Here is a 14225-nt window from a genome sequence, read left to right as displayed (position 1 = left end):
ACTTGTATAAAAAATTATTTTTGCTTTATATCAATTGTTATTGTGGTCTAAAATTTTGGTAAAAATATAGATGTATAATATTGGCAATAACAAGTGAATTTTGATTTCTGTAATTTTTTTTAATAAGAAATTGATCTATTACGGGGGGCCTAGCCCGCCGAGATTGCTCACCTATCTCGGCGGGCCTAGCCCGTCGAGAATGCCCTTTCTCAATGTCGGCATTCAAATTCACGGCGGTTTGTGCCGTCGAGATAGAATAATAACGGGGGGCTAGGCCCGCCAAGATAGGCTATTTTCTTGTAGTGTGTATATTTAAAAAAATATCAACTTAAAAAAAATATCTTAAGAATCTTCAATAACCAATTCCTAGAATTCCTCAACTTAATTTTGAAATTCGAAAGATATTCAAATTTAAGTTGATAGATAAAATTAGTTAGAAATAACTAATTTACAACTTAAATAGGAATATTTAATGAAATAATTAAAATAAGTTTCATAAAGAATCTAGTTAGTTATAATTCTATATTTAATTAAATACAAGAAAAATACAATAGTTTATCTAGAAATTAATTCATTAAACTAAGTGTGTTTTTCTTAAATTAATTTTAAAAAAAATTGAAATTAATTATGTTGCTCATCAATTTTAAAATCGTATTCTTCCACTCGTTCTCATTCACCACCATCACCCATACTTCCTGCACTGCCAATGATGGCTCAACAATAGGAAATCCAACCAAGAACGCTACAGGATTATCTACATCCTACGCGTACGGCCACACCTTCATGCATAATGTATCCCATGAATATGCCCAACTTCGATTTCAAACCAGGCATGATTCAACTTTTACCAACCTTTCATGGTATGGAAAATGAGAGTCCATATGTGCATATTCAGGCCTTCGAAGAGGTGGTGGCCACATTCAACAACCAAGCTGACATCATTAACTTGGAAAGATTGAAGTTCTTTCCTTTCTCACTCAAGGACAAAGCCAAAAGCTGGTTGTATTCCTTAAGTCCAAGGTCTATTGGGACATGGGATGAAATGACAAAAGTATTTTTCTCTAAATTTTTTCCACCCCATAAGACTTGTAGCCTTAAGAGGCAAATCTCTACCTTCACCCAAAAGGACCACGAAACTTTTCATCAGGTCTGGGAGAGGTTTAAAGATTTGATGGGCCAGTGCCCACATCATGGATACGAAAGTTGGCGTCTTGTCAGCTATTTCTACGACGGTATCACAGCTGACAAAAGACAATTCGTACAAATGATGTGCAATGGAGCCTTCCTTCAGAAAGATCCCGAAGAAGCTTTCGAATATCTTGAAGAAATTTCTAAAAAATCATACACATGGAGTGCGCCAAGTCCTACAGACAAGCCACGAACAGCCGGAGTCTACCAATTGAAGGAGGAGGACAGTTTGAAAGCTCAACTTGAAGCTCTGAAAAAACAATTTTAGGCTTTCGAAACTCAAGAAGGTAAAGCACTCCAAATGGTTACAAAAGGGGAAAAGCAAGAACCATGCTTTATTTGTGGAGGGACAGATCATCAACCACAAGAGTTCCCTAATCTTAGTATGTTGAGGGGAGGAGATGAGGAACAATGTAATGCCTTAGGGGATTACAAGAAGCCTTATAATGCCTACTCCAACACATACAATCCTGGTTGGCGTAACCATCCAAATTTCAGTTGGAAGGATACAAGTCAAAATCAAGCATCTGGGAGCCAATGGAAACCTGATCAACAAAATAATTCTCTTGAGAATTCCATGAAAATTCTCACAGACTCTCAACTAGAGTTCAGGACTTATTTTGCTCAGGTGATAAAGGAATTGAAGGACATAAAGATTCAATTAAAAAAGTTAAATGATTCTTCAGCCATTCAAGAGCGTGGTAAGCTTCCCGCTCAGCCTCTAATCACTCCCAAAGGGCAACATATGGCACAAACCTCCACTTCTTCAGAGTCTAATCTAAAAGGGGTTAATGCCATTACTACTCGAAGTGGTCAAAGTACAGTATCACCATTACCTAAGACCACTAGTGTACCAATGCCTACTCCAAATGCTAATATGCCACAGAACCCTCCAGTGAAGGTGCCCTTCCCTCTGGCTTTGAAATCTACTAGGAAGGTACTGAAAAATCATGGTGAAATCCTAGAAAATTTAAAACAAGTGAAGATCAACCTGCCTCTCTTGCATGTGATCAAACAAGTACCAGCATATGCTAAGGTCATCAAGGATTTATGCACCATGAAAAGAAAACACCATGTCAAGAAAACTGCATTCTTGACAGAACAAGTAAGTGCGGTGATTGAAAAAAAGATACCGATCAAATACAAAGATCCAGGTTGTCCTACAATCGCTTGCCAAATTGGGACACAAGGATTTGGTCAAGCCCTCCTAGACTTAGGCGCAAGTGTTAATCTTATGCCTTATTCAATTTACTTGCAACTAGGCCTAGGAGAAATCAAGCTCACATCTGTGGTGCTGCAATAGGCTGACTGCTCAATCAAAAAGCCACGAGGAATAGTTGAAGATGTCTTGATTAAAGTTGGAACATTCTATTATCCCGCTGACTTTTTGATAGTCCCTTCCTTGCAACAACCAATGCTCTCATTAACTGTAGGAATGGTCTCATGAAATTATCTTTCAGGAATATGACTATGGAGGTCAACATTTTTCATGTTACGAAACAACCACCAGACGAGGAGGAAGATTGCTATCATACTTACGTGATAGACACAATTATTGAGGAGGAAGTTCTTATTCATGATGATTCTGATTCTTTAAATGATCTCCTCCATGACTTTGATACTGAAAATATGCTTTATCTACCTGAGGAAACCAATGTTTCTTCCATTCTTGAGATATCCCAAGATGAAGCATCACCGTCGTAATATGAGAATTTGCGATTACAGGCTCGATCTATGAAACGCTTCTTCGGGTCCATGTGCGATATTGACAAATTTTGGTAAGAGGGTAGGCTTACCTGAGGAGATCACCTTTGTGACTCTGGCCTGCCCGAAATGATCAGGTTGTTTCTATTTCTGTTTATGTTTATATTTTATTTGCTATTTATTTCCTTTGTTTTTGTTTTGGTTTTTTTAGTGGATCAATATCGTAGCTATCCATGGTTGCTTGCTCTCCAAGTGTTCTCTTTCCCTATTCTTTTAATTTTTATATCTTTAGACATTGAGGATACTGTCTGATTTTAGTTGGGGGTGGTGAGTATATTCAAGCATGCTTAGTAATTTTTTTTGTCATATTAATATTTTCATGGTCAAATTTTTAAAAAAACTACTTGGTTATTCTTGTAAAATATTATTTTCAAGCCAATTTTTGCTATCTTTATTACTTAAAAATTTTCTAGAGTTACAAAATGCACATGCCAAACTTTGTGAATGCACATGCCAAACTTTGTGGTAAGATAGTTGTTAGTACATATTTGCTTAGAAAAGCTACCAAGTTTAAGTGTTCATGTTTTTGTGAGTGGCGTGATTTGAGAAAGCAACTTTAAAATTTTTATTGATTCTTAGAAATGGTTATAATTATTTTGGATATGGTACTAAGGTTTGATTGGATGTTGCTTTAAGTGTTCATGTTTTTGTGAGTGGCGAGATTTGAGAAAGCAACTTTTGAATTTTTATTGATTCTTAGAAATGGTTATAATTATTTTGGATATGGTACTAAGGTTTGATTGGATGTTGCTTTAAGGGATAATTTTTATAGACAATCTTATTAGGGAGCCTTTTTGTAATTATTTTCTTGTTGTAAAAAAAAAAAGAAAAAAAAGAAACAAGAGATACATTTCCATCATTACATGTTGCCTCTTGTTCAAAAACAAAAATAAAATAAAAAAAAAAATAGAACAAAAAAACAAAACAAAACAAAAGAAAAAAAGTTTGTAGTATTTCATTTTTTTTTTGGCTCCTAGAATAAATGTAAAAGATTGTCTAGTTTTGTTCAAAAATCCCGAAAAGCTGGTTTGTGGTATTCTTATGGTGGTTTGTTCAAATAATTCATAACCAATTTCGTTTCAATGTTTATTCAAATGTTTGTCCTAAATTGATATATTCATTTCGAGTGCTCACTTTTCAATTTCCAACTCTATGAGTGAATACCTTAGCCATATATAAATATTTTCAATGACCTGTGAGGCTAATGGAGTTGAGACTTCTACTTGGTACATTTTTCGAAAGCATTTATGTGCTATGGTTTGTGGTAAGAAGGTTTAAGTTTGGCGCACACACTCACAACAACTCTAGATTTATTGAAGGTAACTTTGTATAGTTCTTATTGGCTTGTTATTGTTACTAACATTTTATTTGAATAATTGTGTTATTTTTCAAAATTTTGACCTAGAAAATATCATGTTGACATTCTTTTTGTTCGCTTGAATCGTTAGACGCTAGCAATAAGCTAGTTGGGGGTTGTGATTAAAGCTCAAATTTTGTATATTTTAAGTCTTTAATTGCAGGCATAAAATTAATTTAATTAATTATTTTCATGATTTTAATTATAAATTTATTTTAAATGGAAATATTTAATTTATAAAGATTTTATGTGCTATTTTTTCAGATTTGATGGACAAATTGATGAAATAGAAAGAAGATGACAAGCCCAATTCAAAAGCTCAAATCCAACAAGTAAAACCAAATGACTTCTATGCACATCACTTGGACTCAAATTAATTAGAAAACCAAGGCCCAACTTCACATTAACGTGGTCCAAGTAGTCAAATGACTATTTCATCAATTAGGGAGTGTGCACATGCGCAAATGAAGCCTCTCTTTCAATATGTTGTGTCCCACTCACCAATTATTTCTAGTAACTAATTATATTTTCTGATATTTAATTAGGAAAATATTTTAAGTTAAAAATTAATTATTTATTAATTAATTTTGGACCAACTTAAATTAGAATATTTTTCCTAGTATTAAATTAGAATTAATAATTAAGTTGATTTTATACTTGATTAATTAATTCTTGTATTTGATACATGTAATTAATTTGAAAATTAAATATTTAAGTTGATTTCATTCTTGATACTTAAATATTAGTTATTTTCAAAATATTTAATTAAATAAAAAATTATTTTAAGTTGGAAATTTTAATTTCAGAACAACTTATGGTTGAATAATTTTCAAAATATATTTTATTTTATTTTATTAATCATTGTTTCACAAAAATTTCGAAATTGTATTATTTAAATGCAGATAATTTTGAATTTTTTTTTGAAAAATAGATTAAAGGTTGCTAGAATGGTGTCCATTTTAGATGAGCTGACAACTCAATTCAATGAATGATATTTTGACTCTCGCCTACCGGGACACTGTATCAGTTTGTTGGAAACCTTAAAAATTATTTAAGATATAATAGTTTTGTATTTTCACATGTCTTTGTTATTTGCTAAATGCTTAATAATTTCTGAATTGTGTGTGAATTTATATTGAACCATGTTGTTTTCTGTTATTAATTGTAGTTTAATTTCGAATCTTCATTGTTGGTCTAACTTGGCTTGTGGTTTTTAATGGGACAAATCCTAATGAATTGTCATCCATTAGACAAACATAATAGTGTTAGATCTCGATAAATAAATATTTGTAAATGCAACATCTAGCTGTTCATCAATAGATGACACCTTAGATAAGTATTTACAATATGAAACAATGAAGAAGTTTATACAAATAAGAATAACTTTGACTCTCGCCTACCGGGACATCGTTGGATTCTTATTTTAAATCGAAATTATCCTTTAGTTATTCCTCTTAGCTTATTCATTTCGAATTTGCTTACATAGTATATCATTGGATGAATGGTTTATAAATCATTTGCTTATGATGTCATTCTATATTCTCTTATGAAATTGAATGGCGCAGATGACTATATTCCCGACACTCTATCTCGAAATGATATAAATCCTCAATCTTAGAAATTTCCTACTTGTATATGTTTACTTTAGGCAAATCAGACTTAGAATTAGATTAGTAGTGGTGGTCCAAGCTAGAATAAAACTCATAGTACATTTGGTATAAATTTAAGTCTTTGACTTTAAATTTTAGATTCAAAATAGAAATAGAATTAGAACACATTTTACCTAATTCTTCTTTAATTACATTACAAGAAAATACATATTGGTGTTCAATAAATTCAATTAAGTGTTAATCTTGCAAACTTATTCACAAAGTTATCAACAACATCAATATTTGAGAAGACGACAAACTAGATCGAAATTCGCCGATTAGAAGATCTCCACGAATGCCTAAATGAGAGGGAGCTAGTTTATGTACTCTTTTTCTTTTGACCAAGTTTTTCAGTAAGGTTTTTATTAATGCAATTATTATGGACATCCAAGGGGGAGTATTATGAAATATTATTTATAGATGTCTAAATCACCAAATTAATTATCACCATTAATGCTTGATTGTATTTTCCTTTATTACATATTAATTTAGTTTCCTATTCCTTTAATCAATATTTTTGTATAAATAAGGATTCATCCCTGAAATAAATAACTGAGAAATTCTCATTCACTTTTTATTTCTTCTTTCTTTTCATCTATTTTATATTATTTTATAATAATAATTTTTTTTTTCTTTCAAATCACCCAAATAACCTAATTGATTGCTTTAGTTGTTGTACCCGGTGTCTAAAAATAAAAAGGAAAAGTAAATAGAAGACTGAAACGACGTCGCGGCTTCTAAAACCCTTTCGTTAGTGAACAAAGGAAAACATCAGTAGGGGTACTCACTCTCTAAAGCGGAAGTTGTTGCTGCTGCTGCTGCTGCTGTTGTTTTATGTTGTATTGTATGTTGTTGTGAAGTTTCAAGAGGCAGTTCGCAGGAATCGCCGTCTGCTACTTCTTCTTTTTCCTTCCTTATAGATCTGATTTAGGATTTCTTTTCATTTACTCCGAAACCCTAAAAATGTCTATCTCAGCACAAACCCCCGATATTATGGGCGACCGCCAATCCGGTCAGGACGTTCGTACCCAAAATGGTACTCTCCTTCGCTCTATTTATCCATATATGCTGTCATATGCTTTGTATTTTTCTACATTTTTTAGGTTTACATTGATGTTATTTGTGTGTCTTTCTGGGGAGTATAGTGATGGCTTGTCAATCTGTTGCCAACATTGTCAAAACCTCGCTCGGTCCTGTTGGTCTTGACAAGGTACCCTTCCATTTTCTCGAGCCTTATTTTGACATTTTACTTGTGGAAATTTTAGTCCAATCTGCTTTGTTCGACCTAAGGACCCTTAAATATGTTACTTTTGCCTTTTTGTTACTTCAGATGTTAGTTGATGATATTGGTGATGTGACTATTACTAATGATGGAGCTACCATTCTCAAGATGTTAGAAGTTGAGCACCCTGCTGCCAAGGTGGAACAAGCTTTCCATTTGTTTGTTTGTATTTTTTTTTCCACACATTTTCATGTTTGTGTATATTATATTTTTGTATATTCTCTATGTATGTGATTTGACTTCCATTTGTGGTGTATAGGTGCTTGTGGAATTGGCGGAGCTTCAAGACCGAGAAGTTGGAGATGGCACTACCTCCGTGGTCATAGTAGCTGCAGAGTTGCTTAAGGTGAGGAACCTTTCTGATTCAGCTGATTTCATGAAGGTTGTTGGCATAGTAATCTGTGATGTTTATTTAATAATTGCAGAGAGCAAATGATCTCGTGAGGAACAAGATTCACCCGACTTCCATTATCAGTGGTTATAGAGTGAGTATCTTCATATGCCTAAGTTTTTTAACATGGAAATTCGTGTGTTGAATTCCTTAGGTATTATTACCTAACATCTATGTATTTGCCTTGATGTGAACAGCTTGCTATGAGGGAAGCCTGTAAATACGTTGAGGAGAAATTGGCTGTGAAGGTAAGGCGTCTGTGATGAATTTGTTTAGGGGAAGGTGTTTAAAGTTTGACATGTATCTTTTATACTTGAAAGTGAGGTTAAACAACACTATGACACTCACGGAGCAGTACATGTGTCTGTGGTGTTTTTATTGCCACTTAGTCTTACTTTATTTGTTCTTATGTATTTGTAGAAATGTATATCTACAGTGAAAAATATTATTCTTGCATTAGATTATGCACGTTTATGATGTTTATTTAGCATAAGATGTTCATAATTCCTTTGTTTCTTGTTCTTTCAAGGTTGAGAAGCTTGGAAAAGATTCTTTGGTAAACTGTGCCAAGACAAGCATGTCATCAAAGTTAATAGCTGGTGATAGTGACTTCTTTGCAAATTTGGTATGCTATTTCTCACAACCAACTAATTGGAGCAATACCTTTCAAAGTAACATTCATTTCAAATTTCCTATATCATTAATAAGTTTGTGTTCTTAGATCCGTGGTTTAATTTGTTTTCCGTAGTCCAACTCTTACTTTTTTTACCTATGTGGGTAGTTTATGGTTGGGTTTTGACTTTTTAATATTTTTGTTGCTGTATGATTTATCTTGCACTTATGATATCTGCTGTATATACTTCTTGGAATTTCTTATGTATTTGTACAAGTTCTTCTTTGCAGGTTGTAGATTCTGTACAAGCTGTAAAGATGACCAATGCACGAGGGGAAATTAGATATCCCATCAAGGTTTGTTGCTATCCATTCTGTGGTGATCTGTTGATGGAGGTTATATAGTTTATACATATGGTTTAAAGGATGCAGATAAACAGTTAAAATGTTTTTTTTTACATTTTCAGATACTGAACTATGTTGCATTTTACTGTTCCAGGGAATCAATATTTTGAAAGCTCATGGGAAAAGTGCAAGAGAAAGTTATCTTTTGAATGGTTATGCTTTAAATACAGGACGTGCTGCTCAAGGAATGCCTACTAGAGTTTCCCCTGCAAGAATTGCATGTATTGACTTTAATCTTCAGAAAACAAAAATGCAAATGGGTGTTCAAGTCTTAGTAACTGATCCTAGGGAACTTGAAAAAATTCGTCAAAGGTGACTAGCAAAATGACCTAAAGCTCTTTTCAGATTAATGTGTTAGAGAATTTACTGATGACACCCAAATCTTAACAGGGAAGCTGATATGACGAAAGAGCGTATTGAGAAACTTCTCAAAGCAGGAGCAAATGTTGTTCTGACTACTAAGGGGATTGATGACATGGCACTCAAGGCAAGCTTTTGTTCTTCTTTCTAATTGTCTTCGTCATGTCCATTTTCTGTTTAGAGGATGTTTGTTTCTTGTACACAGTTACATATTCATGTTCTGCTAACTTCTGTTTGAATTCAGGTAACAATTAAGTTTAATTTTTTTCAAGGTATTTTATACATCAACGGGTACATAAATGTTTTATAGCTCCAGGGTTACATAAATGTTTTATAGCTCAAAGATTTCACCATGTTTATTGAAGAAGTTAAAGAAGTATCTATATAATTTTTATTTAACATTGTGGAAGAACGTATAAATAATGGTTTTGACCAATGGATATATGGTTTACTAAGCATTTTGTTTTAATTAATTTCTGTTACTACAGTATTTTGTTGAAGCTGGGGCTATTGCTGTTAGACGTGTTAGGAAAGAGGATATGCGTCATGTCGCCAAGGCTACTGGTGCAACTTTGGTAATTTTCTCATTTATATACTCTCAACAGATCCTTAGTCGATGTGATGATGACTAAAGTAGCCTACACACTAAATCATTGTTTGATAATTATTTTACAGCAATCATGTTAGTGTGGGGTATTAAACCCTGTTATGTTATTAAGATTTGCAATTGGTGCTTTTGTAGATTTTCATTATGATAATGTGTCTTCAGGTCTCAACATTTGCTGATATGGAAGGGGAGGAAACATTTGAGCCATCATTTCTTGGATCTGCGGATGAGGTTGTAGAGGAGCGCATTTCAGATGATGATGTGATAATGATAAAAGGGACCAAAAATACTAGTGCAGTGAGTACTTGAGTTAATTACCTCAATTTATATTTGGTCTGGAGGTTTAATTGCATTACATACTCTTATGAAGTAGCTACAGTATTAACTTGGCCTCACTATCTAATCAAAACTATATCATATACATGTAATGTAACAAGTGAAACATTTTAGGGTTATAAAGAATTTACATGAAACAAATTTTTTATTAATAAGAGATAAGCCGTATAGGAGTTGCTTCATTCTAAAGCATTGAATAAGACAAAAATTGAAAAGCTATTAGAGTTTTATTAATGTTATGTGTCAACTAAAATGAAAAGATTTCTAGTATAACTATTTGATGTAGAACAAGGTAGAAAAGAAGTGAGGAGGTGAGAAATAGAAAAACTTAGAATGAGAAGATTCTTGAGAAAGAAATGTTTAGTAATTCTTATCATGTCTAAGAATTTAATGAACACAGCTAATCCTATTTATAGATAAATCATAAAACCACATCTAAGAAACCAAATGGAAAATTAAATTCATAAGGAGTCTAATTTCAAGAATCCAAATCAAATTTAATACCAATAACATAAAAATCTTATTACTTGCTTCTATATTTATATCAATGGTAGTTCTGTTACTTTAAACTACTCTTGTGATCTTAATCACTATTTTATCCTAAAAGTTATTTGTACATGGTGAATTATTTACAAGATGAGTGTCATGCATGAGGCATTTAACTTTAACACCTTGTTAAACCTTGCTATGTAAAATGAATTATCTAATTATTGTGTAATTGTCTAGGTTTCATTGATCCTGCGAGGTGCTAATGATTATATGCTTGATGAGATGGAGAGAGCTTTGCATGATGCTTTGTCAATTGTGAAGAGAACCCTTGAGTCAAACACGGTAAACATTATGAACTTTTCTCCAGATATGTGATACATGTATCTGAATCCAAATTTTACTGTAAATGAAAATGAAAATAAAGTAGTTTTCAACCTGTTGACTCCTTCATCTTTGTCTTCGTTTATATTTCAAGCCTATTCTGTTCATTTCAATGATTAGAGTCATTCTTAGTTAAGTACTGTCATGGATGCCCAACTAAATGGGCTCCTTGATAGAGGGGGCCAATTTTTTATTTTTTTCCTTTATTAAAACTAACAATTCTCCCTTAGCCCATAGTATTTGGGGACCAAGAAACTATACCAATTGCTACATGGGGGTACCCAAAAGAGGAAAGGACTTAAACCCCATACCTCGTGGGAGCAAACCGCATGCCTCACTGTTTGAGCTACTCCTCGAGTTGTTTCTACGTTTCTTATTGATTTGTGCACACTGTGACCCCCTCATGTCTCTGTATTTTTTTGTACAATTCTGACATCACCTTGTGTCCTTTAAAGATTTTCTACCCTTTGTGGCAGAAATGCGAACAAAGTAAACTCATTGTGTTTTTACTTCAAAAAATGTTTGTTACTCTTACTATTGATCTGGAGAGATGGCTAGTGAACGAACTCTGATTGTTTGTGCTCATTTTTATGTTGGCCGAGTATGCAGGTGGTAGCAGGTGGAGGTGCAGTCGAGTCTGCATTATCTGTGTATTTGGAATACCTTGCTACAACTTTAGGATCTCGTGAGCAGTTGGCTATTGCAGAGTTTGCTGAATCTTTGCTGATCATACCAAAGGTTTAGTTTTGTACATGTTATGGGTCCATTATGTATCCCCATGGGTCTGATCTGAAATTGAAATGTTTGACGACCTCTCTTTCTGTAGGTTCTCTCTGTCAACGCTGCCAAGGATGCAACTGAGTTAGTGGCAAAATTGCGGGCATACCATCATACTGCTCAGACTAAGGCTGATAAGAAGCATCTATCTAGGTACTTTGCTGGTCCTTACGTCCGTCTAAATTTTAATTTTGTTATCATTGTCAGAGAGGACCGAACTTGGATTTTGTTCCAAACTAAGCTGGACTATTAGATGCCATCTTATTGCTCTCAGCATCCTTTGTACTATTTCATTTCTTTTTATGTCATATGCTACTTTAGCGCAAGTGTACTTGACAGTTTGCAATTGTGTCAAGTGCACAACTATTTGACTTTACATATGTTTATTTAATACTTTAACTGTTATCCGGTGTTTGTAATGAGCAATGATATTAGGCAAAAACTCATTTTTTGGACAATTATAAAATCATGGGTATACCCTAGACCGAAAACTCTGAAAATATATATTTTTCTTGGAATGGAAATTGTCCTTTGTTCTAGAGCTAAATTTTTGGCTTTCTTTTCAACTTTTGCAGCATGGGATTGGATCTGTTAAAGGGTACTGTTCGCAACAACTTGGAAGCAGGAGTCATTGAGCCTGCAATGAGCAAAGTGAAGATAATTCAGGTAAAATTCAGGCCCTAAGGATAATGAATGTAATCCATTTTGTTTTTCTATTTCATTGTCTGACTGCAGTCTAAAGCAATAGAAAATTAAATAGCCTTTCCATTATTTAGGCGGGAAGACAATTTCTTTCAAAAATAAATTAGGGAAGGCTATTCCAATAGACAATTAATTTATACATATAGATATCTCTTTTACTTAAATTTAATTTTACTATATTTAATTCTTATCCCCCTTTTCATTACACTCAACCAAACATTTCCCTAAATGTCCTTGTACAGTTTGCAACGGAGGCTGCTATAACGATTCTTAGAATTGATGACATGATCAGGCTTGTCAAAGACGAAAGTCAGAATGAGGATTAGATTGTGTTGAATGCTATGATTCGTAGATGAGCATTGAAGGAGAGCTCAAGGGTTTTGATGTGGGTTTATGTACTAATTGAAAATGAGAATGTTTTGATTTATTTGCTAAAGCGATTCTGGTTTTGATTTTAGCTTTGAGTTTTTGGCACTAGCAATTAGGATACAGTGAAATGGGTACGAGATTGAAGAAAACTGTATGGTTTTGTGGTAGTTTTCTTATTAAAACTCGAAATTCATATTTTATTTTTGCTTAGGAACGCTGTACTGTTTAGCATTTTTGATGCGTACAAGATTTTAATTTTCTTTCGTTCTCATTGACTCCACCAAGTTTGTTGAAGAACTAAAAAAAAGTAAAAACTCAGAATGTAGTAGTTGACATTGAAGGTTGTGATTCATGTTTCTTTGGGAACACTTAACTCAGTTAACTGTGATGGGTTATCAATGGTTCCCTAAGGTTGATCTGGCTGAGAATGAATTCTCGTATAAGATAATGCAGACAAGATTAAGAAAGTCATATAATATATAGGATATTGGGTTTTTTTTTGATAATTATATATAGGATATTGGTTGATGTTATCTTTATCGGCACTCATCCATGTGACCTTTACGTCTTAGTACACGTGCAACGACCATCATTAGTGTACGGACTCACGTTGCATTTTATCTACTCCACTCGACATTATTATAATTGTACATATTGACACTGCTACCATTGCAGGCGGAAAGCAAAAAGCAAATATATATATATATATATATATAATATACATATACAATATTCCCGAAAGATAAAACCATGGACGCTTGAAGAGGTCTTAGGCTAGCTCACTGGTGAGTAGAGATAGAAAAAAAGGGAGACTCAAAGAAAAAAAGGGTTTTTATACTATATACATTGAAATTTGTAATTTTTTTATTACGACAGATTTTTTTTTTTTTTTTTTTTAAATATTGTGTAAGTTTTATACCGTGTAATATGTTAAGTTTTCACAGTTGTTTTACAGTTGTTTTTTAAATGTTTTACTGTTGTTTTAATTATTCTGTAGTGTTGTTTTACAGTTATTTTTATAAGAAGACAGTATTTTCTTAAAAGATTCAGTATTGTAATAGTAAAATTGTAAATTTTATCTAAAATTTAATATTTTTGTAAAAACCTCAAGAAAAAACCATGGACACTAGGACAGCTCCACAACTACAAGACAAGATTAAAAATAGTTAAGAAAATTAAATCCTAATGAAGATTTAAGAAATCATAACAGGTGGTCGTCATTCCTTTTTTCTCTTCCCACTCTCTTTAATTCCTTCTAATATTTTATTTTATTTTTGTGAAAAACTCTATAGTTAATTATTTATGCACATACGTGTTATAATAGAAATTGACATGATTGTTCTCACAGACAGTAAGTAACACTTGCATCTTCTCATAGCAAAACAAAACACTTACATAAAATTCAATTGGGGAATATACTCTTTTAGTCATATGTATTTTTGAAAAGTATAATTAGTACTCTGATTTTTTATAATGTTCATTTGGTATTTTTCAGTTTGAGAATGTACATATAGTATTCTAATGGTTAATTATATTTTTGTTCTTGAATTTTAACA

The 14225-nt window shown here is 32.9% G+C and overlaps 2 protein-coding genes and 1 non-coding gene across 3 annotated transcripts; 2 read left to right on the top strand and 1 right to left on the bottom strand.

Moving 5' to 3' along the window:
• Positions 1-1090: 1090 nt before the first annotated feature.
• Positions 1091-1197, bottom strand: LOC133038606 (small nucleolar RNA R71). The gene has a single exon (XR_009688104.1). It is a non-coding gene; the product is annotated as a small nucleolar RNA R71 (small nucleolar RNA).
• Positions 1198-1489: 292 nt separating this feature from the next.
• LOC115695068 (uncharacterized) lies at positions 1490-2491 on the top strand. Its single transcript, XM_030622163.1, has one exon. It carries the CDS (start codon positions 1490-1492, stop codon positions 2489-2491), a length of 1002 nt encoding a protein of 333 aa, XP_030478023.1.
• Positions 2492-6605: 4114 nt separating this feature from the next.
• LOC115724977 (T-complex protein 1 subunit alpha) lies at positions 6606-12940 on the top strand. The gene is made up of 17 exons (XM_030654366.2): positions 6606-6994; positions 7104-7168; positions 7289-7378; positions 7500-7586; positions 7666-7725; positions 7829-7879; positions 8161-8256; positions 8535-8600; positions 8743-8960; positions 9039-9135; positions 9497-9583; positions 9778-9912; positions 10678-10782; positions 11431-11559; positions 11648-11751; positions 12174-12264; positions 12543-12940. Exons 1-17 carry the CDS (start codon positions 6922-6924, stop codon positions 12624-12626), a joined length of 1638 nt encoding a protein of 545 aa, XP_030510226.1. The 5' UTR covers positions 6606-6921; the 3' UTR covers positions 12627-12940.
• The last annotated feature ends 1285 nt before the right edge of the window (positions 12941-14225 follow it).

Source organism: Cannabis sativa, chromosome 5 (genome assembly GCF_029168945.1).
Source record: "Cannabis sativa cultivar Pink pepper isolate KNU-18-1 chromosome 5, ASM2916894v1, whole genome shotgun sequence".
NCBI classification, from domain to species: domain Eukaryota; kingdom Viridiplantae; phylum Streptophyta; class Magnoliopsida; order Rosales; family Cannabaceae; genus Cannabis; species Cannabis sativa.
The sequence above is the reverse complement of the archived record's forward strand: the minus strand, read 5'-3'. Positions and strand labels throughout refer to the sequence as shown.

Coding starts and splice junctions, on each gene's coding strand:
- LOC115695068 (XM_030622163.1), top strand. CDS start 1,490: ATGGTTACAAAAGGGGAAAAGCAAGAACCATGCTTTATTTGTGGAGGG.
- LOC115724977 (XM_030654366.2), top strand. CDS start 6,922: ATGTCTATCTCAGCACAAACCCCCGATATTATGGGCGACCGCCAATCC. Junction 7,726..7,828: donor CCATTATCAGTGGTTATAGA/GTGAGTATCTTC, acceptor TGATGTGAACAG/CTTGCTATGAGGGAAGCCTG. Junction 9,584..9,777: donor AGGCTACTGGTGCAACTTTG/GTAATTTTCTCA, acceptor ATGTGTCTTCAG/GTCTCAACATTTGCTGATAT.